Genomic DNA, 27,219 nt, shown 5'->3' on the forward strand with positions numbered 1-27,219 from the left:
ATTTCTTCCTTTTCCCCTTTTTCAATGTCACTTCGTTCAGCAAGCCGAGAATACACGGTAAGAGTGCGAACCTCTCCCCCGTAATCCTCTCCCTCGAACGCTGGTGTTGCGCATATAAGCGGTCGAGCACTTTTTTCTTGTGTGATTCTTAAAGAGAAAGAAAAGCAAACCCCGTGACTGTCTGCATCAGAGTGCGACACCTCAACAGTAGCTCACAAGGGATGGGGGAAAGGAGGGATTAAAAGGATATGATTAAAAGGTAAATATATAGGGAGAGGAAGGAGAGAGCGAGGCGCGGAGACAGCCAACGACAGAAAACGAGGGAAGTAAAAAGGAGATAGGAAAGATGGACACGGTCGCAGGAGTCCGAGGACGGGGCACCAGTCGGTGATAGATCTTGTCGGCGTCAGGAGATGGCGTAGGGCTTGCCCAGTCGGCCAGAGCTGCGCTGTCGTCGGAGATCGTGGGGGCATAACGGGTCACTAGTTGAAGGCAACGCCTCTCCTTCATTCAATAAATAAGAATAATAAAGATGAAATAACAATTAGTCATTCCCAAACCAAATCCAATTACGCAACATTCACGTGAAACCCCCACATCTCTGCGACGCATTTACTCGAGTTCCCCCCGTGGGAAGATTCAGGCGGCTTTCTTAGTTTATTCTTGCCATGTACAGCTTGCGCTCCAATATTTGAGGTTCGACGTCCCAAAACCACCATATGATTAAAGGACACGCCGTAGAGGAGAGCTCCGGAAACTTTATAGTGTTTTTTAACGTGCACTTACATCACGCACCACACGGGCCTCAACCATTTTGCATCCATCAAAATGTGGCCGCCACAGCCGGGTTCGAACCCGTGACCATCTGCTCACCAGCCGAGCATCCTAGGCCCTTCTCCACTACGACGTACTTGTGTTCTGAATCATGTACGTCCGATTAACACGGGCTAAAGCAGTCATCTTATTAACAAACCTTGGCTCGTGGGTTTTCCGGTAGCTGCGTCCACCAAGAATGACCCAGAGGCCAGAAGCAGATAGTACTTTTCTTTGCCGATGTCGAAGGTCTTTCCTTGAGCGACGGTTACGTTCTTGCGGTTCCAAGCGCAACGAAGCAGGCCGTCCACCACTCCGTGGGTGCCAAAGGTGATGCCCGCTGATGTCTGTATACACGAAGTACAGTACGTAAAATAAAATAATGAATATTTTGGTACGCTGGACACTTTGAGGTTCTTTTAGTCAAAATAATACTGGGACCAACTCGAAGGAAACATCACAGCGTGTTAGAGCTTTGTTAAGTGTTGTTAATGAAGGGCTGTGAAGCGCAAAACTGTAAGGTTGACATAACAGCGAACGGGCGATGAAACCCAATAAGAAAGTCGCATTCTAAAAACCGAAATCACATGGCAAGAACGACAGAATTGTCCCTCACGCCATGATACAGTCCATGATATCTAGACATGTTCCTAACGTAAGCGCTTCCTTACTTTGGAATCGTCATCATGAAATGTAGCTCAAAATCTTTGCAGGTGTATGTATCACGATTCACACTCGTCGCAACTGGCTCTGCCACAACTTTCAAAGGGATAGCGTTAAAGAGCTCGTCGTGCAGTAATCCGGCGTCGGCGTCGGTGCAGTTAATTGTGAGTAAAGAATCACCTTGTCCGTGAGAAAAAAACAGAGAATGATGCAAATTAATTAAAAATAATAAGAATGTTCAGGTGTGAGTGTGGGTTGAACCAATGGGCCGTCTGCGTGGAGCAGGTGTTCTACCATAGATACACAATATTTGTTGAAACTGCTTCAGTAGAAACCACTATATTGCCACATTCCTTCGTCGAGCTTTATTATCGCCCCGCTACGCTGTAAAATCTGCCTTTCGCAAACAACACCGAATGACCAAGAACTGTCAAGATATTCTTAGAACAGTCCTATGCGATTACACGCCCAACACTAACATTACAGTTTCTACAAGGCCTTACGTGGGCGCTAGTGATAACGCTGGAATATTCGACGGCACATGTATAAATGTCGACGTGCTTCACCGGTTGTGAGTTGATCGACGGCCGACGTTCCGTTAGGCGCTATGAGTGCCAGTGTGTATCGCTGTAATCCGACTTTCCGTTCACCGGGCACAAGTTCGGCCAAATAAACAGTTTCACCTTAGATATACAGCCTGGTCCCTTCGTCCATGTCACGACCCCGTGACAATATGAATGCTCTGATCCCTTGCTTAAAAAAGAAGTCTCCTTAAAACATCATGTATTGCGTGGCAGAAGCATGAAATCTCGCCATGCATCAAAAGATGTGGATTGAGCAACTATAGTGGGCGTTTTAAAGGCCCACTCATTAAAAAGTGCTACATCTTTGATCATGAGTCAGCAACACAACCATAAAAAAACGTACACAGATCCGTAGGTTTGCGTGTTGTCCTATAGACGCGTGGTGGGCCCTCCGCTGAAATTATTATGGCGTAGCGGGCGTATAACACCTGTGGTTACAATAAACATTCAATGATCATTTTAAGCCACCAATGTTACACCCGCATTCAGTCATTCATTTCTGTACGGCACGGTTGTGGCATGCATCGAAACCGAAGTAGGATAGCCGTTCAGATAGCAATGGGCACGACGCCCGATTACGCGTTCGCAAACTACTTTTTAAGACGAAGATCAAGCGTCCTTCAATTTTTTTCAAAGACTGTGATAAATGACGAACAGAACTAAAGTAATGACAATGAGCCTGTCTTCTCTCATATAAGTGGGCTGGACCGAATTGGTGGGCACATGATTAGAACGGAATCGAACAACCCTTCAGCCACGACACAGGCAGCACGGGGCCGCGTCGGTCGTCATTAGTTCCTCCCATTTTAAGCCACGTACTCTTCGATTCTTTTTTTAGATGCGAAGCACCTCTTTGACTAGCGTGTGTAACGCCGTACGTCCGTACGAACGCAATGCAACGCGTTCCCCTCGCCGCAGGTGTTGGAGCAGTACCATGTAGGTCACGCCGCAGCTACGCGTTGACGTCACGCTGCCCTCGCATGTTTCCCTAGTAGGTGTGCGCTGACCTTACTCTCTCCCTCACCCGCTACATGCTCGCCGCAGCTGCCGGCTCCTCTGTCCACTCGCAACACACTTTTCTGCCCCCAACGCTCGACTGCACGTCCAGTACAAGCACTCTTTCCGCAAGTTTGTCTGTGATGAAATTTATACAAAACCCAACCCGCCTCCCAGTCTTTGCGTTTTAAACAAGCGTTTACTCGACTAAATGCTACACCGAGTTTCGCTTCAAACCATTCTTTCAGCACCTGCACCGACGCCCATTTCAACCGGGTCAACACCGTGCGAACCGCTGCTGCTTCAGGGTTCCCTTCGGCGAGATGGTCCATAACTTTTTTTTTTTCATCTGACATGCTCGCAATGTTGCCAGAGTTCACGCGTCATTGGTTTGTCATCAACAGCCTGCCAGCTAAACACGCTGCCCCTGCACGGCTCACACGAGCAGGGGTCAATATTAAGCGCATTCGCGATCTAAGAGCGTGTTAAAAACAAAAGTAAGGATCTATGAAAGCACGTGTCAGTCAATACGTCCACAATATAGGCAATATGTTTTATTATCAGCACACCGTAAGGCCCTTCCAGGATGAAGGCTTATCACAACGATCTCCAGTTACGCACGTCTTGCACGTGCTAGCAGATTCTGAGCCGCAGTGCACCTGTGTAGTTTGCTGGCGTTATTGGATTCCCCATTTTGCTTTAAGCCGCCGTTCCCGTTCCCTTGGCACCCGTTCTGTAACTGTCAACAGACGGCCACTTATCCGCCCTAAACAAAACACGGACTGCCCGGATCAATGTTTTCCTCTTAATGTCAGCTAGACTATTAGATGCGCATCTGTTTACACTCTATTCTCATCGTTGTGTCCGTGTCCCCTAATGAAACGTATAAGATTTTTTTCCTGCAATCACTCGTCACGATGTCGTCATTCTTCTTTCTCCAGTGCACTTGCAAACCACTCTGTTCATTCTGTCATATGTGGTAACAATCGTGTACTATATGTAAAAGACATAAAGATCTCCCGATTGAGAATAACGTAAATTTGAAGTTGGTCTGGCAACTAAATTACTCGAGTGTGAGTAAATTACTCGAGTCTGAGTAAATGAGAAATGGGCTGTATTTTTTAGACTTTTTGGATAGCCTATGTCGTACTGTACTTATTTCTTTCTTCTTCATTTCTTTTTGTTGTGTTATGATCTATTTCATTATGGTTTGTTTGTTCGGTTCTTTCGGGCTTCCTTGCTATCGATATTGTTCCATAATCATCATACCCAGTTACATAAACAGGATGGAAAGTGCCCAGAAAAAAATTTCTGATGTAGTGGTAGAACAAAAAACGCTTATTATTTGCTGGGGATTTACATCGTAAAACCACGATGTGATTATGAGGAACGCCATGGTGGAAGGCTCCGGAAACTTCGACCATCTGGTGTTCTTAAACGTGCACTGAAACAGGCCTCCACCGTTTTGCCTCCACCGTAATGTTAGCGCCATGGCCATGACTCAACCCGTGACCTACAGGTGAGCAGCAAGGTGCCATAACCTCTGCGTCACCACAGTGGGCAAAGGAAAACAATGTCGTGTTAATCTCCCCGTAATAATTTCATAAGATACGCCATATGTGCTAAAACAAATCTTTCTTAAGCAAGTTTTCTTACTGGGTTCTGTGCGATATATCTAGCTACATAAATGCATAATCTCGTGCCTATTCAAATGGCTGACAGTAAATATCATATTATTTGTTCTCTTTAGAGATTATTAGGCATCAACTTTGTCTTGAAGGAATTAATCTTCGTTATACTCTTACACTTCATCGGCTCAGGTCTTAAACGGTGAGTCACCTTTCTGGCATTACTGAAGAGGACGATGACGTCAAGACAGCAAACAGTGAACTGCTTATATATTTCTCGTTGCTTCTCGCTCCTTGTCCCACACAGTTGCACTGCTTGAATAGCGCAAAACAGGCAGTGAATGGTGCAGGCGTGTTGTACACTACAATTTCTTTATGAAAGGGAACGCAGGAGCACGTAGCCTGCGTGCTTCGGCGGCAGCTGGCAGCGCATTCAAGCGAGAGCGAGAGCAACCACAGCCTCTTTTCGTGTGATCTCGCGGCGAGCAAAACAAGCAGTCATCGATGATATCAAAACCCTGGCAAGATTTTCACCCCCTCCCCTTTAAGGCGATTACGCAAGAGGCCGGGAAAGGGGCAGGGGGTTTTAATCTTGCCAGCGCTTCCATATCATCGATGACTGCTTGTTGTGCTCACCGCGAGATCACACGAAAAGAGGCTGTGGTTGCTCTTGCTCTCGCTTGAATGCGCTGCCATCTGCCGCCGGAGCACGCAGGCTACGTGCTCCCGTGTTTCCTTTCATAAAAATTTCCACTTTGCAGGATGGCTCGAGCTTCTCGGTCACACGAGCTTGCTCCGAGTTTGCACTGCGTCAGTCACGGCACGAACAAAGTGCGGAGCAGCTCTATCGCAGCGTTTTTAAAAACGACTACAAGAGCGCGCGTGGCGCCAAAAACGCATGTAGGGCATTTGTGGCGGTTATCTAAGATTTACCGCGTGCGAACACGTCAGCGCCTCTACTCGGTCAACATTTTGACAGCGCTGTGACGTCAGCGTGATTGCCGCGCTATCATCTTGCCAACTCAATATCGCCTCTCTCACATGCACGTTCATGGGTGTTTGTACTCTCCCGGTCAGGTTCTTTTGTTTCACCTGCACCATGAAAATTTTCACTCTCGAAAGCAGAAATGGTACACACGTGGCACTTTCGTGCAGCTCGTTTCTCTTCTATCAAATATTGCAGATAAATGAAAGGGCAGGTTGTCACCAGGGCCGCTCGCATCATGGCGGCAACGTGTTTGTGAGTGGATATAAGCAACGCCTCCTCTAGGGAGATGCCTGTCGCATTAGAAAAAGAAACAGCTGCCACTCCCTTTCCCTCCTTCATTTTGAAAATGTTCTCGGTCGCTAGCGTCACCTGTGGCGGACGGTGCGACAGCGCAACACTTTGCATAGCCTCCGAAACAGTGGTGCACAGTTGCAGGTCTCGAACAACTTTCGACTGACGCGCCCCTAGGGGCCGCAGATGAAAAACGCTTAGCTGGTACCGCTCATCGCCGTGATGATAGTGTCGGTCGCGAGCGCCACCGATCTTCTTCACCGCGGGCGTCTATCCAGTCAAATTGTCAGACGCGTGAACTAGGATACAAACTCTCCGAAACTTTCATGGGACTTTCATGGTGCCGGTGTGATTGTCAAGTGTTTGATGCGGTGGACGCTCGGTAGCAGCTTTTTTGCATATAAAATAATTTTCTTGGCTGGCACTACTTACTTGTGTGAGGACGGAGCCTTAGAGGAGCTCGTGATCATCAAGCTTAATCCAAGTTCTTAAGTCGGTCGTCTACTCAGTCTGCTTAGTCTGCTTCGAAATTAAGGCCACCTCAGATTGGTCTTACTTTGGGTTATACCAATTAGCTCGGCCATAATGAACATAAGACTGAGCAGTTTTGTCTTGATTGGTAAGTATTCAATAAAACTGCGATAATTAACTCAGGTTCTGTTAGCAAGACTTTGATTAGTATGAAACTATTCAGCATATGCCTAATTTGCACAATCATAATTTTCTGTTAGTATGGTCTAATTCGAATGATTTCACTTAACGTGCTCATAATTTATTTCGCGCTAATTAGCAAATTTAGTCAGAGCGGCTGAAATTAGCGTGCGTCAGTTAGCACTGTCTTAGCATTACATGGCTCTATTATTACGACCTTATTAGGAAGTGGCAACCTCGGTTGTAGTATGACTTAATTAGCTTAATCATAACACGTTTTGGCCTAACTGGTGAAGTATACCGCTCAGCCAAATAGCTAATTAGCTGGCCGCACGTGCTCGGGGATCTGGCAGACGATGAAGAAGACGCGCACCGACCCTGCAGGGCGCTAGCATGTACAGGCCGACCATGATGATTAGAGACCGGATTTTTAGGCACTAAAGAAGTGTGTTTTAGGTGCCAAAGACAGGCAGGTAAAACACCATTTTAGGCCTTCAAAATTTCAAATGTAGGCACAATAAATTTCTGCAAAAATTGAAATACTTTAAAACAAGCACGGCGGTGACTTGCATCTATGACAAGAAGAAAAAAAATATTGTTCAAGATAGCACGAAGGCACCAGCGGTTGAACATAGGCATGCATTTCCCGCAATTCGCAGATTACGTTCTTTCGTTTTATTGTCTAGCATTGTGATTAAAATGTCCCTCGTCCAATAAACACTCTCCTGGGTCTTCTTCCTTTCGTCGTGGCTGGGAAGGACAGACCACTGATACCCCAGAAGGGAGAGATGCCAGGTCTAACCACGTAGGATCAATTTCTCGCCTGTCGGTTAACACATTAAAGGGACCCTGACTAGGTTTGGGTGTTTCGAGCTGACAAGCTTAATGGATTCACTTGGCACTTGGAATCATGCCTGTTAAGATTTACAGCGCTACATGTAGCGGAAAAACTGTTAATTTCTACTGAATGCCACTTGCCCTTCTCGCGGGCGTGCGCCCCAAGATGGAGGGTGTGACGTACAACAAGGAATGGTCCTACTTTTACGTCGCTGCTTTACGTTGGCATTGGCGCTCTGATGTCGCTTGCCGTACACTCTTCATCAGAACTTGGTTAACTGCTAGCTATATCTAGAAAAAAGAAGCGAAAAATGTCCCGCCTTCTGATTATATCCTGCATTTTAAACGGTACATCATTAAGAGCGCTGCACGTGATGTTATGTAATTTGTGTGTTCTGTTGTGTAGCATGAATGATGAGCATTTTGGTTTGGGCTAGCTGCTTCACATAATTTTGAAAGGAAAGCGCTAAGACGGAGGGAAAAAGAAAGACAGCGCTCTTTGTCTCTATGTATTTCATTCCCATGTGTCTTTGTGCTGCTTTTTCAAAATGACTACAATGAATGAAAGCTGAAAAAATTCATAAAACACGCAAATAGAACGTAAGCTTGTTATTAGTTTTATATATTTGTTTTCAATGGCCGCGAGATGCTATACAATAATCGACCCTCGTTTCGCGTCCACCTCGCTGAACCAGTGGCCGGGTTGCTCCACTGCTGACCAGAATGTGGTGGGTTCGATTGCAGCTGCGGCGGGCGCATCTAGATGAAGGCCAAAAGGTAGATGCCCGCTTATTGCGCGAGGTGCAGTAGACGTCAAAGGGCACCAGATGGCCAAACTTTCCATAGACCTTTATTGCGGCATCCCTCATAATCATATCGTGGTTGTTTTTTTTTTTCACGTAAAACCACACATACTACCACTACTAATACTAATAATATATACTACTACTACTACGACTACTACCACCCCATTTCGCTTGTGTTCGTCTTCTCGTCGTTCCTGCATCGTGCCTTCGCCAACGCTGAAAACGCTTAATATGTGTTTGGTGCGTCGTCTCTGATCGCGGTTTTTCTCTGAAATGCTACTTTTACTAAATGATTGACATAAGAGCTGTAACCGCAGTTTAATTCACTGCGATGATAGTAATCCCGTTTTTCATATTCATACAGCTGTCATTTTTTGAGTAATGGCTTCGAACAAACCTTGCAGCCCTGTTCTGTATTTTTTTCACGTTTGTCACTTGAAGACATGTGTGCCAAGGAATATCATACGGCACAAGCGTAATCAGGCATAGGGTGAATGTATGCACCGTTGATTGTAAACATGCGGGTGACTGTCTCAGTCTTCGCTGCAAAAAGTATAACAATTTGGGGGCTTTCGCTACCACTGAAACAACATGAGCATTACATTAGTGGCCCTTCATGGTTTTTCATTCGTTGCCACGTATACCTGCGGCTGCACAGAAAAACCTGCAGTTCTTTTCCCTCTGCAACATCGAGGTTTTCTGGGCGGTTCTTAAGTTTCTTCAGGACACTGGAAAGCTGTTAGTAGAAGACGGTCGCCGCGTCCTCTGCCATAGACCGCACTCTTACTTTTTTTATCCCACGTTTAATTCTCTCTTCTCATTCCCCTGCAGACGTTGAGACGTGCTTCCTCAAGGCTGCAGAAATATTCTTTTGCACTCCTCATGCTCCTCCCCCAATTGTTCATGTTAGCTCTGTGGCATATTGTGGACAGCGAGTGCCCTTTAACTGCAGTTAGCGGTTGTTTTGTGGAAGTTGTTCGACCTAAAAGACCTCGTTGAACCTCGTAGTATTTAGAAATATCACTGTCGGCTTTTTTCAGGATGATAGCCTTTTTTGAAGACCTACCTACCTACCTACCTACCTACCTACCTACCTACCTACCTACCTACCTACCTACCTACCTACCTTACCTACCTTACCTTACCTTACCTTACCTTACCTTACCTTACCCTACCTTACCCTACCCTACCTTACCTTACCTTACCTTACCTTACCTACCTACCTACCTGCCTGCCTACCTGTCTGTCTGTCTGTCTGTCTGTCTGTCTGTCTGTCTGTCTGTCTGTCTGTCTGTCTGTCTGTCTGTCTGTCTGTCTGTCTGTACATTTGTCTGCTTGTCCACTCTTCACGGCACCGGGTACTGAAACGGCCGACTCCATCCGCAGCACCCACCCAATGTTACTCAATATTTAGTGTTTATACTTGTGCGATTTTCAATTAAAAAGCAATTATCGCGCATGCCTGTGGCACCATAACAACGCGTATATATTCTGCATGTGCGTCCGTTACTAGAAAAAGCATACATAATTTATTTTAAGGACCGTAGCCCTTATCACGCTGCGCTGACCATGAAACGTTTGCACGAAAAGGCGAGTGAGTGTCTCCAACGCTTTGCCAAGACGAGATGGTGGTGGCACCGACCCGTCGCCTTGCGTTCTACACCTTATCACCACTGAGACTGGCGCGCACAACCATTTCAGAGCCATGCGCTTTGTTTTCCAAGAAAACTGCCAGATGGCGCTCATGTCTCACGTGTGACGTGACTTGATGCGTTCGTTCGCCTCCGCTGCACGCTCGAGGCACTCTAACGCAGTGCCTCCAGAATACCATTCATCAATTTTCTCACGCAGAACATCAAATCAATGTTTTGTTCACTCTCTCCATACGCAATACTCGTCTTTCGAAGACATTTGCAGATTAACATGCAGATACGGTGTCAATTTTTTTATGAATAATGGTTTCAGACCACGCTTGAAAACAAAATTTGGGCTCAAATAGCACTCATATAGGCGTTTATTTGGGAAATAGCCATTTATAGGCACTTTAGGCATTTAGGCACGAACACCAAAAATAGACACATGTAGCCACTATAAAACACTATAAAATGCTTTTTAACCTCTAATTTATGCTCATATACCGAAATGGCACAATAGAAAGGCAAGGACCAAATAGGCATTTGCCTATAATCCGGTCTCTAATGATGATTACACACGTGGCCTCGAGTTTAATTGCGGTCACGATGTTTACGGCGTTCGGCTGGAACTAATCTCGGAGGAGACCGTGCTGATTATTTAATGGATACGTAGTGCAGGTATTAAAACCTTCAAAATGAATGTAAACCATCCGTGCCTTCAAAAATATAACCAAAAAAAGTTTGACACGGTTCATTGCATGAGTGCAATTTTGTACTCAGTGAGATGACAAACAAATTAAAGAAGATGCCTCTGGTTGTGAAAACATCGCCCAATTTTGTTCATTGTTCTCGACGCCACTCTCGTTTAATTGTAAGCAATAAAAGGCAGCGTGCTGAGGGGTGGGTTTGATCTTTTCGTACTGCTGGTTCGCTTAAAAATAAGTGTCACCCCCGCCGTGGTGGTCTAGTGGCTAAGGTACTCGGCTGCTGACCCGCAGGTCGCGGGATCAAATCTCGGCTGCGGAGGCTGAATTTCCGATGGAGGCGGAAATGTTGTAGGCCCATGTGCTCAGATTTCGTGCACGTTAAACAACTCCAGATTATCAAAATACCGCAGCCCTCCACTACGGCGTCTCTCATAATCATACGGCGGTTTTGGGACATTAAACCACACATATCAATCAAAATTGGGTTTCGCCAGAGCTCACAAAATCCCAAGTTCCGCCAAGCTTGGTCCTTTACGCATAGTGCCCTAGCACAGGTTTTCGCGCCTTGTTTGGTCAGGGCTTTCTAGCATTCTTTTTTCTAGAGAACCAACCTCTCTGAGGATTTTATGCGAATTTATTCTCACGCGTTGCCTGGTACTCTTTATAGACCATGATTACCGCATATACATATTTTCTGAAGCAAGTGCATTTTCATAACTTCTACGGAAGGTTAATTGCAATGAAGATATTTTTCACTGACTTGGTTCAGGATAATGACGCAATTGGTTATTAAAATTGCATTTCCTGAAGCCCGCCCACGTCCTTTCGATTGATTGTAACTCAGTCCTAATTCGCTTTTAACAAAAAATGCTTTGGCGAACGGTGCATACGACCCTGAAAACAACCTTTGACAACCTATTATTCTTAAACGCTGCGGTAGTCAGTGAACTACGGTGCTAGAGACTGGGCATCTGAAAGAATTACCGGTGTCTGTACCACGTTCTGCATCGTGTCAGTGTTCCACGACTCCTGCATGCCCGGCGTGTCGTCGTAAAGGAAGCAGTCGATGACCGTGGCCTTGCCCTAGGCGACAAGAGAACCACCACTGTAATCGTACGCCGCTCAGCCCTTAGAGCTATCTCGTATTGTCACATGCAAGCGACAGAGAAGAACTGAGACCTAAAGCCGGCCTAGACTTAACCGGTGCCCGGAAGAAGTAGTACTCAATGTTTTCCACGGTTGCACAAGAATTGCGGTGCTCAGACACTGAGCTGAAGGTCGCGGGGTTCGATCCCAGCTGTGGTAGTCATGTTTAACTGAGTCGAATTGTAATACGGTCGTGTAATGTGCACTGTTATTTTATTTTGTGCAGTGTGCGTGCACGCTAAAAATGTCCAAGTGGTCAAAATTCCCGTAGTCCTTCGCCAGTGCGTGAGTGCCTCATAATCATATCGCACATATGGCAGGTAAAAACACATGCAGGAATCAATGTAAAATTTCCCGTGCAACGATAGTAGCGGTGTCACAGCACACGGTCGTAAATATTCTCATCATCGGTGCGAGATGTCGGGTTACGCATGACAGCCCGTTTCAGCGCTATCAATGGAGCTCACGTTAGTTTTATAGTCGTATGCATTTTTAAAAGACCGCGGCTTTTGCCTCTCTAAGGTGGATGCACACAAGCCAGCGCCAATAGGCGCGCGGTCTAGACTGATGACATCAGCCGGAAGGTCAGTTCGGAGAAAATATCCGGTTGCAGAGCCTGACTCTTTCTTTAGTCGTGCGGCATACTTTTCTCCTTCTGGCACGACACACTTGGGACATAAGAGGGTGGCTTGCATAGTCTGCTGATGAAAAAGAAGAGGTTTAGTTGGAACGATGGCTGAGACGCAGTCATAAGCTACGTTGTTTTAGATGCGGAGCATCTAATACTCGAGGCTTGTAGTGAGGCGCCGTCCGCAAGCTTCCTCCTCCTTCTTCCACCATCTGTGCATCCCTTCCTCCTCTACACACCGCGCGCGCTTCACTCCTCCACCATCTGTGCACCCTTCCTCCTCTACACACCACGTGCGCTTCTCCTCTTCACGAACATTCGCTAGCTGTATAATGTAGCGCGCATGCGCCGTCACGCTTCGAGAACATCGGCAGCTGACGCGCGCGCATGCGCCGTCGCGCTTCGAGAACATCGGCAGCTGACGCGCGCGCATGCGCCGTTGCGCTTCTTCCCCTTCTCGAACATTCGACAGCTGACGCGCGCATGCACCGTCACCCACCATCTGTGCCGCGCGCGCTTCTCCTCTTCGAGAACATTCTACAATTCTCCTGATTCTCCAGTGGACGCGCATGATTCTCCAGTGGACGCGCAGTGGACGCGCCGTCGCGCTTCGAGAACATTCAACAGCTGACAGTGCATGCGCCGTCGCGCTGTATATATACTCAAGGTCGGCGCTCGCTCGCTCAGTTGCCGCTCGTCGGTTGGTTTGTACGGCGCGTCGACGTCCAAGGTCGCGGTGAAATGAATTCCAACGAATCCACAAACACAATGATCGACGTCCCTTCGACCAGCGCCGCCCTTTCGCATACGTGTGTACGTGTTCACTCATTTAACACCCCCTCCTACAACCACGTTAACCAATTTAGCCATCGACCCAAGTAGGTCGCAATTTAACACCCCATTTCACAACCACGTTAACCAATTTAGCCGTCGACCCAAGTAAGTCGCACTTTAACACCCCATTAACCAATTATATGCTCCGCATCCTCCTCAGTGTTCCCCCGAGGGAAGCTGCGGGCAATCGTTTTGTCAAAACCGCGTTGCAGAGTGCTACAGTCGCAAAGGCGATCGGCTGCCACGCTGCGGTCATTTGAGCGGTGCCTCCGCGGATTTCTATAACGTTGTATCAGACTGTAGAACTAAGCACATCACCCACGTCTAGCGTAAAAGCTGATCGCACAATTCACAAGCGATCAGGTAGGTTGCGATTTAACCCGGTTGTACCTGAATGCAGTGCATTTAGCAATAATACGTGTCATAATTTCAAAAATGAAAGCCGTTCGTAATACAAAAAACAAAAGCACATAAACATATACTAATTTTATAGGTGTCCTTCTGTAAAATATTCTTGGGAACTTCGGCGCCACATTTCTGTCTAATGTGACACAAAACCAGTTAAGTCGTAGTGCAGCAGTTCAGCCGGTTGTGCATTTCCTTTTCACATACAAAGTCTTTTACCATGGTCTAGCATCAAAATCTCAAATACAACGAGCCCACGTATTCGCTGAAATGTCAATGAGCGGTTTTTTTTTTGTAACGCAACTAACTGTCACGTGAAACTCTTCAACATGTGCCGCCACTACTCAAAGCATGGTTCTACCGAAAGCGCCCTTGTACATAAACATATCTACATGAATACGTGAATCTACATTATACATGAATACCTATTTATAAAAACATGGACTATAGTCAGTCAGAGTATTGATAATTTAGCAAGGGAACGTTATATAAGCATGCTCGCTCGTGTATTGAGCTCGTTGCTCGGTCAATTTTTGTCCAACAGTGACTTGCGACTATTCCGCATGCCGATTAATCAACCTATTTAATAAGCAGTATATAAATATATATTGCTTGATTTTCTTTCCTCTGTACATTGCGGTCAAGCCTAATCAATCACGTGGTACAGCTGCTGCGTATTACGTCACTTTGTCGATGTGTTTGCTGAATGTGTGTTTCGTGTCAGAATTTCAATAGTTTGCGCGAAGTCTAGCTCAAATCATTGCGAAATCCTGTTATTCGGGATTTCTCAATGTTTCAAAATGATCCAGCGCAGTCTCTTCAATTGAAATAATGCTGATGGTTTCAATTATCACTGTCTCTTTACTATATTTTACCCAGGACACTTTTGCAATGCGCCCACTGAAGGCTTGGTCCTAGTGGTTCGAAGTGATTCATAAAATTGTAATAAACAAAAAGGCAGAAAGCGTTGTATTAGAGAAATTGAATATACGAGTAACATATGTCGCCCTCAGGTGCCCCGGTTGCGTGGAATGCACAAAGTGGTCTTGCCTATTTACGCAATCTTGTCACTGGAACGACCCGCTCAAACGTGAACCATCTCTCACGCCGTTGTAATATATGTCTCTATTTGCTCCACGCTATAATGCGAAAGACATTGTTATGTATGTACATTAGTACCATGTTTGGCGTGCTCGTGATCCCAGCGGCGATCCACATGTTGTTCTTGACGGCAGTGCCACCGGTCAGCTGAAAGTCCAAGCCTTCGCCCTTCGGTGCGACCGCATAGGAGAGCAGCACGGCGCAGTCCCGCGTTTGGATGCATGGTCCCATGAGGCCAAAGCAACCTCTGGTTACTCCGCACCCGTTGTACGGGTCATTGTCCGAGCTCTGGCACGCGAGAAACAAAAATGACTCGTTTAAAATAGATGCCTTTCATCAAGTACCGCCTTTCTAAATGGTTAAAGACCAGTCGGAACATCTTTGGTTTGATGTGTGCTGAATGAATCGTGGGGTGTAGTAACAAAAAAAAAATTAAGAAGATGGCTCGCACTTCCAAATCTCTAATGCAATGTGCAGCCGTAAGGAAACCAACAAGTTTTTTTTTGTTCTTTCTAAATTTTTATCTCGTAACTTGCGTTCAGATCCCGTGAGCCGGCTTCGCACGTCATAGTTAGCTGCTCGTCACTTCATAGCTCCTCGTCACTGGGCTATCGCTTGTGCCTGTGCAGCCCTCGAACTTCCCATGCTTCAGGATTTCGCTTCGACGCCCGCCTTTCAACCTTTTGAAGTGACCTAGCGGTCTCTTCGTGTTTCAACAATGGCAACCCTCCCACGAGGATCAGCCTGTCGCTGTCGTTTCGCTTCGACGTCCGCCTGTCGAAATTTAGAAGGAACCTGACGTTGTCGTTTTTCTTCGACAACGGCAGCCCTCACCCAGAGAACGCATTGCGTTGTCTTTCTGCTTCAGCGGGGGCCATGTTCCCCTGAGGAACAACCCGTCGTTGGCGTTCCGACACTTCACTAAACTGACACTTCACAACGTTTCAACGTCTCATGGACAGCGTTTTGGGCCATCTTAAGTGAAAAATGGATCTCGCATACTTTGACGACTAATGATTCTACCCAGTTATTTTTGAGATTGTGCCGATTAAATGGGTCTGCCTGCGCACTTGCCCATAACACAGCTGCCACGCTATAACACTCACCTGTCTAGCAGTTGCACGTGTGACTCGGCCGTCAAGGTGGTTGACAACTTCAACGCCTGCATGGCAAGGCGTTTGCGTCGGCGCCATGACGGGCAACGGCTGAATCGAACCGTTCGGCAGCAGCTCGGTAGCCATAGTGAGCCACTCGTCGTCACTAGACGCCTGCAAAACACCGAGTGAATGCGACTACCATCATGATGGTAGAACTCACTCGAAGTTGTTATTCTTGCCTTTCTGAGCGTAATATATGGTGTATCGATCCAACTTACAAAACTGTTCAACGTGGCATCATTCGCTCTGCCTTATATCCCTGACGGTAAGGACGTGGCGCGACCAAGGACAAATACACGCGCACATCTCTACACTGAATTGTCTCTGTCCTTTGTGTGTTGACCTAAGATGACTCAAGGACGAAATTCATCGTTTCTATATTCTCATTTGATTGTATTGTTGATACACCTTACCCTTTATGCTCTTTACATCTAATGAGTTTCTGCATAGCCTCCGGTAATGTACATCTGCTTAACCTCCGGGATCGGAAGCATGGCGAGCTTTGTGCACATCGCGTGATTGTGCACTGCCTCCGTGATCAGCCCTTCCTTGACCAATCGGTGACATCACGTGGTAGGGTCATAGTGAAGTTACGATGACGTAAGCAATTTTGACGATAGGAGACGTCGTGATGACGTCATCATATTTGTTTTCATCGCTTAGTGTTGACGCCGACTCCGCCACTGGTCACTTTTTTCATTTGATTAGGCATCCGAAACTTTCACCCTAGTGTGTGAGAATAAATACACGCGTGACTGTTAAAGCCACTTCACTGCAGAGAACTCGAGAACGCGTTACCTTTGACCAGGCCGACGAAGTTACTTTGTGAGACGGCTCATTGATGTTAAACATCGGAGAAATCGCTGCCGCTTTATTGCTGCTGGCGTTTGTTGCTAGCGGTGCTGAAGGTGAGGAGAGGGCCACCGTAGGACGAGGTGCGTGCCGGACCACCTCAACGGTCTCGTAGGCTTTGCGTATCGAGATGTCGTTGGAAAACAGGTACTCTGGGTACGCTTCGTACGTTTTCACTACGGTCGCTCTGAAAAGACAAATTCAAATGACGATGTGTATACAAAAGTCATTGTCATATAAAATGCCGCAAGATTCGCCTTTTCTACCCCTCTTAAGAAAGCACTATACAGTATAGGGTATCTAACTAGTGTCCTCCAAAACCGACACTTCACAACGTTTCAACGTCTCATGTACAGCGTTTTGGGCCATCTTAAGTGAAAAATGGATCTCGCATACTTTGACGACGTCATAGTATATGTCCACATTCATTCGATGAACGTCAGCATCGCCTGGAATTAATTCTGCAGGCATTATCGTCAGCTGACCTTCGGTTGATGCACGAAAAATGTTTCGTTTTGTTTTGACGAAGTCACGTAGGCATCCTCATAAACCAAAGATGTGTGATGCCTGACTCAGAATAGCTCCATGACTTAGCCTTTTTTTATATAAAGACCATTGCGCAGCCAAGGAACTCCAGAGTTTCATGGGGTTTGCCTCGTACCTCAACCACTTCGTAAAGGACTTAGCCAGTCATAGCACTCTTCTGAATGTGTTAATAAAAGAAAAAATACACCATCTTCCACAAATGAGAACCTTGTGGGGATGCGAAGCAGTGCTGGTGATCACTTGTGTTTCCATTTGTATGTTTCTTTGTATGTTTCACTTGTGTGTAGAGTTGTGTATATGTTGTAGACCACTCATGTTGCCGGCGCTCCCGTTACATCCGGCTTCGCGAACTCTTGTATTCTACTCCGTGTGCTGCTTGCACTGCTTGCGGTGCTGTCACAGCTTATGTTCCCGATGTCGCTACAACTGGCGCCAACGTTGACCTTCATAGCGCTGTTGCAAAGGAGAGTGCAACGGAGCGAGTGCGTGCGGCATTGTGTACGAGGCTCACGAGTGCACAGATGTGCAAGAGGGATAAACGAGAGAGGAGAAATGAAGCGGACGCTGTGATGTGCCACCACCTTCACCCCACATTCTCGCGCGCACGCGAAGAGAGCTGGGAGAGTTGGCGCATGCGCAGTGGGGAACATACGGTTGCCAAGGCCAGACACAACCCCGAGCGAAAGCTGCTTCGCACCTAAATCAATCTGTGCACATGGGAATCACTGCAAAAGGTCACCTTCAATGAAATAAACCAGGCTTTGCAGCAGCCACCCACACTTGCACGTTACGATCAGTCAGCTTCTGTTGTGCTGCACATGGACGCCAACGAAGATGGGCTTGGTGGAGTACTTCTGCAAGAAAATCGAACTCGTGAGCAGCGGGTGTTATGATATGCTAGACGCCAGCGCTCACATGTGGGACAATGTCGTCACTCCTCAGAGCTGATGTGTCTGGCTGTCATCTGGGTCGCCCGTAAGTTTCGGCCATATTGGTACGGCCGCCACATTACAGTCATGACCGACAATGTGTTAGGCTGACTGCAGTCTGCGACCAACTTAACCCCAAAGATGACCCGCTGGTCGCTCCAACTGCAATATGACTTCACCATTGCACACTGAATGGGTGCGTCACAGCAAGATGCCGATTTTGTCGCGTTATCCGGCATCTGTCAGCATTGTTGGTGACCTTCGAAGTGCACAAGCTCGAGACCACGAGCTCGTCTCAATCATAAGTGTCCTTCACTCTGGCAGCACTGACCATTCGAGCTCACGCAACGAAAGGCTGAGGTGTTATTACAAAGTGGAAAATGGCGCGCTTCATCGCGTTCGGCGCACGAGACGAGTCTCGATTCTGTGGCTACCTGTACTGCCTATCTGTTCGCCCCCCAAGCACTGAAAGCTATTCTTGACCTACCTACAGCAAGGCACCTCGGGTGTTCGGGAACATATGGCAGAGTATCCCAGTGGTCTAGGTGGCAGAACATGTACCAGGAGCTGAAAGCTTACGTGGCGGCGTGTCCAACATGCCAATTCCGCAAAGTGTCTACTATAGCACGACCAAAACTCCAGTACAGCTTATTGAGCCACCTACAGGTCCGTTAGGAATCACAGAAATGAACCGCAATCGCACTTTCCCGCAAACGAAAAAAGTCCCAGCATATCTACAGTGTGAATGATGACGAAGGAGCTTGCTCTGTCTGCCCTTTCATTCGTTTGTCTTTCCGTCTGCCGGCCTGTGACAATCCATACGTCCGTCCATCCATCTGTCTGTTGTCTGTCTATGCATCCGTCCATCCGCGCATCTGTCCGTCCGTCCGTCCACCCGTCTGTCTGTTTATCCGTCCGTCCATACGTCCATCCACCTATCACACTAAATCACACGTCTCCACATCGGAGTGGAGCGAGCGCCGAAGTGCCATCTGGTGAGCACTCCGAGTAGTAGGGGTGGCTACGATGGAGAATCAAGGACTAGCCTACACCCTAAAGAAGTTCGCCCCTAAAAATAATAAAAATTTCCAAGTGTGAGTAGTAGTAGTAGTAGAAGTAGTAGTAGTAGTAGTAGTAGTAGTAGTAGTAGTAGTAGTAGTAGTAGTAGCAGTAGTAATGGTTTTACTTCATTGTTTGAAATGCAAGAGAAAGCATGCAGACGCAAAAAGCATTGCATACACCTGACAAAGTGAGGATCGAAGCCAAGCCGTGTGCGTGGCAAGCAGGTGTTCTGCAACACAGCCACACGTCTGCTTAGAAATACAGTGAAAACAACTTTCTCTGCTTGGAAATGCAGTGAGAACAACAGTTATGCTTTACAAAGACGCGCCTCTTGTACACAAGCGTCACAATACAACATTTGGTGTCGCAGTGTCATTGCGTGTTACAAGCGTACATTGTCGTGGGGCGTCGGAACAGTTGATTATCATAACTACCTACCTAATGGTTTAATGCCAGCCTCCTACTACGAAAGGCACACACATTAGTGCACGTATGCTCATAAGACCGCGGAGAGGTTGCATAGCAAGTTAGCACGCGTATAATCACTCGTGGTCTAAAGCATGCTACCTTCTACACATAATGCCATGCTAAAGATTCACTGCCACAAGCCACTGTAGACTTTGTCGATTACATCGTAGCACTCCGCAATCGAAACTTCTCCAGTACCATTGTACAATAAAAAGTATGTACCAAGTGGTACAAGTACACACTAGGGACAGCATACTGCTAACGGGCAATTCAACTTTGAATGTAAACATTCGACAAACGTCTGTCTGGTTGGGTAGGTAAACTGGGAAACCAAAAAGCACGTGAAAATGCATAAACTCGACGTTTCGGAACCGATTTGATTCCTTCCCCAGTGGTTGGTGGGGGGGGGGGGGGGGCTGCATTGCAGCGGCATCTTCAAGGCACTCACGGGGCAGTTAATGATCCCCACTCACCCCGACCCCCCCTCCCCCCTTCAGTTTCCCGTTTTTCCGCGGAGCGTAGGGCCGTTCCACGCGCTTGCCGCACAGCCACAACACACGTGCCGGCACACCTGCCGCACCCATGCGGAGGGTGAAAGAGCGTTGCCAATCGGCTTATTTGTACCCCGCTTGCGTGCGGCAGGGGTCCCGGCACGTGCGTTGCGGCTGTGCGGCAAGCGCGTGTAAAGGCCCGTAGTCCATGTGCATACACCGGGGGAAGGGTTCCGAGGGAACAGTTGATGTTTTGGGCCGTGTCAAAACGAGACCCCTCTCGTGTGGGTGGGGGGTCATTAACTGCCCCACGAGTGCCTTTAAGAGGCCCGCTGCGCCGTGCTCCCTAACGGGCTGTAGAAATTAGGCGTCTTTCCTTTCCTCTAATCACTACCACCACCACTACCATCAACCGTTCTCTCGGAACCCTTCCCCCGGTGTATGCACACGGACTACGCTCCACGACGAAACGGGAGTGGGGTGGAAGGGGGGTCATTGACTGTTCCGCAAGTGCCTTGAAAGACGCCGCTGCAAGGTAGCCACAGTCTACCCTGAAGAAGGAACCAAGTCGGTTCCGAAACGTCGGGTTTATGCATTTTCAAGTACTTTCGCGCAAAAAAAAGTTGAGAAAAAAAAAGAGCAAGAAAATATTCGCCGGGTCGCAACACTCATATGAGGTCGGATTACAAGCGCTGGTGTTCTCGCATCTGAATTCGCGCTTCTGATTAAAACATCTGGAGGCAGCAACGTTCCCCTTCCACATTCTTCGCTTTTGCTCTATGTATTTCTGCTGTAGTCGAGTATCCGCTCATTCCTCCGGCATTGGCGGCTGTAGAAAATTAAGTTATTCCTCAGACTCGGGGTCTTTACGCGATGAAATGGATGTCCAAAACGATCCCAAAACGAAATAAGGGAAAGGCATTCTGTCAAATGTCAATACTATCTGACATTTGTGTTCTAGGATTTCAAACTCAATAATATATGCATTCAGTAGGTGCCATTCAACTGTGTCATTCGTGGTTCCACTACTTTTAGGCGACACTACTTCGACATCAATTTTTTATCGCTTCGAATTTCCGTCATCTCTTTAATTTCTGTACTTTGACTGCAGATAGTAATACCATTAATAAGAAGAGTGCGGGCTCCAGCTACTTCTTGGGATGATAAACTGTGAAACTTTACGTGATTGTAAAGTGGTCCAACGTTGTTGAATGCGCCCGCCCGAAGTGTCGAATAATGAATGGACTGAAGAAAACCCTGTCATAAATGGAGTTCATCGATGAATACCCGTGGTGGTGAGCAACGAATCAGTAATGGAGTAAAAAAATAATGGATCATTTCTATTTTACGGTTATTGAACCATTGGATATGAAGGAGTGGTTCTTGTTCTAGCAATTGATCTTTTTCCCAGAATAACATTGAAATTCCTACGCCTTGCAGCGCCACGTTGCTTACTTAAAAACGACGCTTCCTTCCCAGCCGGGCGGTGCAGCCCACTTCGCTGTGACGTTCGTCTTCTCCGTGTTGTCCACGTGCGTGATGGCACTCTGTATGGAAGCAGTGAACAGGCATTTAACCTATCGTGACGACTCTGCATCGTATGTTTCATGGTATGAAAACGGTGACAAACTATGCGCACCGTCGATTGACTTCACATTGCCAAGGCAGTGATTGGGCAGCAAAACTGGTGACATCAGCGCTCTGTTCCTCCGCTTGTTCGACGCGCACTTCCCCCCCCCCCCCCCATCTCACCAGCACCACCTGTGTTCGAGCGTACGCTACTATTGGAGGACCCACTTCGCCGATACAGCCAATCGCGCTGCTGCTTTTTCCTCTTCTCCCAACTAACTATTCTATTGCCATTTTGAGGCCGTTCCACGCGCTTCCCGCACAGCCACAACGCACGTGCCGGAACACCTGCCGCATCCAAGCAGAGGGTGAAAGAGCATCGCCAATGGGCTTATTTGTCCGCCGCTTGCCTGTGGCAGGGGTGCTGGCACGTGCGTTGCGGTTATGCGGGAAGCGCGTGGAAAGGCCCTTAGAGGAGTAAACATGAATTTAAGGCCACACAAAAGGCATATTCTTTGCTTCCATGGTGCGCCCTACAGAGGTGTCCGCAGGACTTTTTGTAAGAAGGTGCAAACCCATGTTGCCCCTCCGCATTGGGAGGAGTGGAAAACTGGTATAGCTTATGGGGTGACAACTTCTGGTGTGGCTTGAGAGGGGAAGGTGCTCCTTTTGCACCCTGCCCCTGTGCACTATCTACGGTGCACTGTCAACGCTTTCCACACAAGAAGTCAAACAACACATAAAATATATTGCGTTGATGTTAAATTCCCCATCGCGCAGCACCTGCACGTCAGCGCTACCACATTGCCCATTATCTCGACAAGTCAGCAGTAAAATCTGCTTGCTGCATCATCGTTACGAGATCATTCGTTACGTGAACCACGTGCGACTCACCGCAAACTGACAGCTGCCGCTAGCATGTCGTGAATGGCAGTCTTTATGTGACGTTACACTTGTATTGACACGTGAACGCCACCTCTTCGATACTGAGACCAAAATTGAGGTAACAAAAATATATTAAATGCATTCCCAAGCACTAAGACTTTCATTTTAGCGTTTTTGACACTCGTGTTTCTATTCAAAGCAACAAACCGAAAATGTTTAAAATTTTTGTCAATACTTCTTTAACTTCGCCTCTGCTCTTCTCCTTTCTACCTAGGTTCATGCACTGATCTTTCGTGAACGGCGGTGATCATTCGCATAGAATCTGCTTTGAGTCGCTATCGGAAAATAAGCAGCTCTAATTTGTAGTGCCCAATATTATCCGCACATTCACCTCCCTCTTGTGCACTCACGTCATCTCGGTCGTCACAGTCGAGCGTTCGGGCTCCGTTGGTTGGCGTGAACCTGCCCGGCACCAGGACCCTAACGTCGTCCTTGCTGCGGGCTTGTACTAGAAAGCCCCGAAACCTTCCGCTCATGGTCACTGCCGAAAAGACACACGCAGAGGGTTGTCTGTGGGTGATATAAAGTTCAAGTGGGCTCGACATTTTGGATCTCGTAATGCCGTTTGTATGACACATGGAAGCTGTTCGTGCCAAGGTATAACGCTTGGCCTTTTGAATGAATTATTTTCGTCTTCGAGGATTGTTATATATATATATATATATATATATATATATATATATATATATATATATATATATATATATATATATATATATATATATATATATATATGCGCGAGTTGCAGCAGAATAACATGCATTCCATTGCAGCAATGCTATCTTCCTTCGTCTAAGCTGAGCCCAGTGCACCTTGCTGCAATATGCAGTATTATTAGCCCTAATTTATACTGTGGCTTACTTTCTAATTCAGACTTTTCTGTTTGATTGATTTCTTTATTTGTGGTAAGGATGTTATAAGGATGTGGACAGAGACAAAACAAGGAAACGCAGACTCTTGCAGATGTGCGTGAAGAGTAGAACGATGCTGATTCAAAAGGCTAACGATTGCACCCCTACAAGGAGTAGAACATCACAACGGCCATGATTCACTACCCGGGCCCGAGATTCATTCAAGTTCAGCCGTACAGACATGGCCCAGTGACTCAAGGTGAGACAAAAAAGTCACAGTTTCACCGCAAGGGCGAAGGAATTGATGCGATAGCAACAACTTGGAATGCAACGCTGAAGACGGCAAGCAGATCGAAACGGCGGCAGTGCGCTGCTCACGCACAAATGACGCACGAGTAGAACACAAGCAGGACGAGAGCGGATCAACAACGTTTACCGCTCGACGCGTAACACGCCGTTTAAACGAAAACGACGCACGAAACATAATCACAGTTAGAGATGAGTGCAAACTAACAAGTGCCCCAGTTGTTACACCTCGCTGTGTATGAAAAGCGCGCTCTTTTCGCAAACGCGACCTGCGCTGCGACCGGAGTTACATTTGTGGGCACGGCAACTAGCTCAGTCATTCCGGTGAAAACCGAAGGCACATACGATTCTCCCCACCAAAGGATAAGTGCGTGCGCACAAGCATCTAACCCCCCCCCCCCCCCCCTCATTTGCGGGGCCAAGTACGCAGGGGAGATAAGCGCGTGCCGTCGCATCGCGCGCTGAGGCACTTGAACAACGGCTTGGCTCCCGTAATTGGGTCTATTACGTCGATGTGGCCGGGCCGTCACCTAGGGGATACTACACGGCGGCGGTAATACATCAAGGAACGCAGGTGGACGGCCTCACTTTCAAAGCCACAAGCTCAAGTAAGGCAGAGGAGGTGGCCATTGCACTGGCAGTATCCCATCCAAACTAAAAACAAATAGTTACAGACTCTCGAAGAGCCTGCGAGAGCTATCTTGCAGGAGAAATCTCTTCGTTGGCTAATATACTTTTAAAATTCAGCCTCAGGAACCACGATCCTACCACAAAACGTCTTATATGGACTCCGGGACATCAGGGTCTTCAGGGTGACGAGGCTGCACATGCAGCGGCCCGCGTGCTTACTTCCCGGGAAACTCCCCGTCCCCTGATAGACCTGAACGTCCCACAGCTTTAACACGGTTTCGAGAAATCAAAGAATACTACATTGAGCAACGCCGCTTGTATCCCGCACCAGCGAAGGGACTCTCGAAAACGGAGGAGCGCGTCCTGCGGCGCCTACAGACAAACACGCTGCTCTGTCCAGCCATACTCAAATATTACGATCCAAAAATAAGCGGGCAGTGCCAGTACTGTGGGGAAGTGGCCAACACTTACCACATGGTCTGGACCTGCCAAATGAACCTAAAATTAATCCCCTTTCCCAACCACACCAAAGAGGACTGGGAGACGACCCTACTCAATAGCTTCACACTGGAGGAACAGCGAACTCTAGTCCAGCGGGCTCGGGTGACGGCCTCGACTAATGACGTCTCGCACTAGGGATGTCAACCAGCCCGGTGGGGATAAGGGCTATCTGGCACAGCCAGCATCAATAAAGGTTTTTTCCTCCTCCTCCTCATCGCATCGCGACGAGCTGGGCGCTGAGCATGGACGTTTTTTTTTTTCTTTATTGAGTGTTCATATATATGGATACGCATACACATATGGTGAATGACGGTGGCGGCGACGGCAATGAACCAGCCGAAACTGTCCATGTAATTGCTATCGCAATAAAAAAGGCACTTGTGATACCATTTATTTCTACTAAATGTATATACCATGCGCTTCAAGAAGTTGCAGCCTATGGGACCTTTATGGCATAACTTACAGTGTAATTACTGCAAGATCACTGAGCAAAACAGTAAATTATTGCAAGATTCTCGCTTGAAGCGCAACCTGCCCTGGTGCATCACATATCATCATCAGCCCAACGTTTCTCACGCAGCTTCTCTGACAAGCACCTTCTCTGTCATACAATATTCACAACTTTTTCTTGTCGTCCAAATAACGACTAAGGAAATGCACCGCGCACTCAATGACAATGTTGCCGATCAGCCACGTGTCAGCTCTTCTCACTCTTCCAGAATTACTGACCACTGCGACAGATCTTCATGGCTGAAAAATCGTTCACAACTGACTGCCCCATCACCAGAGCAGGCGGTAATTGTTTTTTTTTTCAGCATTCGGGTAATCGATAACGGTGTTGCGTGCAGAAACCACCAGTATTGTGAGGCACGCCGTAAGGAAAGGCTCTGGATATTTCAACCATAAGGTGTTGCTTAACATCTACCGACACCTTTCGGTACACGTGGCCTCCATCTAAATGCAACCGGCGCAGTCTGAATCAAACCCACGACCTACGGATTAGAGGCAGAGCACCGTAAGCCCTGTACCTCCATGGCACGCAACAGACAATCAATAAATCGTCGCCGTAATTTTTTTTCAATAAATATTACAAATTAGACGAAAATCAAAGGTGTGCTGTGCTCGGACGTCCGCGTGATTCAGGCCCGTAGTTAGAAATATTTTCAAGCGGACGTTGGAGGCTTTTGTTGGAGGTCTTTTTTTTAAGCGCTAATTTTTCATTTTTTATCGGTAAAATACCTGCCCCATCTAATTTCTTGGGAGAATTAATGGCCCGGCAAGCCTCCACCCCCCCCCCCCCCCCTACTGGCATGGCTTGAATGCTAAGAACACAAACTGAGGGCAGCGCGCCAATGTAACGTTGCACATAAATACAAGGGAAGCACAGTTATGGCCGTCTTACCCGTGGCACTCCGCGTGTCCGGTAGCAGCCGTGCGCGAAGCGTGACTCGAGGCCCGGCCACGTTGACCGCCAGTCCGTGCGAGGGAGCCATGGTGCGACACGCAGACAGGGGAGCGCCCCGTGGGAAGCCGCGCACCCAGAGGACCAGGACAAACCACAGCGGCCAGCCAAGAAGTGGCATCCAGATCTTGTCTTGTCTTGTCTCCTAGGAGATCTTAGCAGATCTCGCTCGTCACGTGGTGTGCGTGAACAGACCTTTCATCACGTGCAGCCAGCGCTGGTGGCCAGAGGGCGTTGCACCTGCCCCTAAATTGGCGTTCCAGACCACGCATTCTCTTTCTGCCATTACAGCACAGCACAAGCAAAATGCCCACTACACACCTTGACCATGACGATGAGGCTGATGGCGATGAAGCTGGTGACGATGACCACGGACAACGACTGGCCTGTGCAGTGTATCACGTCTCGATGCCCTATACACTGTGTATTGTATGAAGGAGAAACAACGAACAACCACTAAAATAACGTGCCCAAACCTCGTCTTCGCCAACTTCAGGCTAGATACGATACTCAAAACAGTATAGTATTGAATACAAAACGAAATTCACAACTGGACACGGTGTACCATAAAATTAGAGGACCCTTAATAAAAAATTAGAGGACCCTTAAGCTTCGCCTTTAAGCGTTGAACGCGATAGTGAAATCCGGTCCCTAGTGCACCCTTCAACCGCTAAGTGCATACTTATTCATATGTTTTGTTACATACAAACGCACGCACACAGACACGCACACATGCAG

General features: G+C 47.4%; 1 protein-coding gene across 9 annotated transcripts in view; it reads right to left on the reverse strand.

The window, feature by feature from the left end:
* Positions 1-27,219, reverse strand: part of LOC142765574 (putative ferric-chelate reductase 1 homolog) — a 91,065-nt gene that overhangs the window by 43,133 nt on the left and 20,713 nt on the right. For 7 of the 9 annotated variants that reach the window (XM_075866780.1, XM_075866778.1, XM_075866779.1 and 4 more), the window contains 9 exons: positions 26,803-26,901; positions 26,422-26,727; positions 23,082-23,212; positions 21,673-21,764; positions 16,668-16,908; positions 15,819-15,980; positions 14,791-15,000; positions 11,583-11,681; positions 974-1,160 (listed from right to left, as the gene is read on the reverse strand). In XM_075866780.1, coding sequence (XP_075722895.1) covers positions 974-1,160; positions 11,583-11,681; positions 14,791-15,000; positions 15,819-15,980; positions 16,668-16,908; positions 21,673-21,764; positions 23,082-23,212; positions 26,422-26,602 — 1,303 coding nt within the window. In that variant the 5' untranslated portion in view covers positions 26,603-26,727; positions 26,803-26,901. Of the gene's footprint in view, positions 1-973; positions 1,161-11,582; positions 11,682-14,790; positions 15,001-15,818; positions 15,981-16,667; positions 16,909-21,672; positions 21,765-23,081; positions 23,213-26,421; positions 26,902-27,219 lie in introns of all 9 variants that reach the window. The other 2 variants (XM_075866777.1, XM_075866773.1) reach the window with 2 other exon arrangements.

Source organism: Rhipicephalus microplus, chromosome 6, assembly GCF_043290135.1.
Source record: "Rhipicephalus microplus isolate Deutch F79 chromosome 6, USDA_Rmic, whole genome shotgun sequence".
NCBI classification, from domain to species: domain Eukaryota; kingdom Metazoa; phylum Arthropoda; class Arachnida; order Ixodida; family Ixodidae; genus Rhipicephalus; species Rhipicephalus microplus.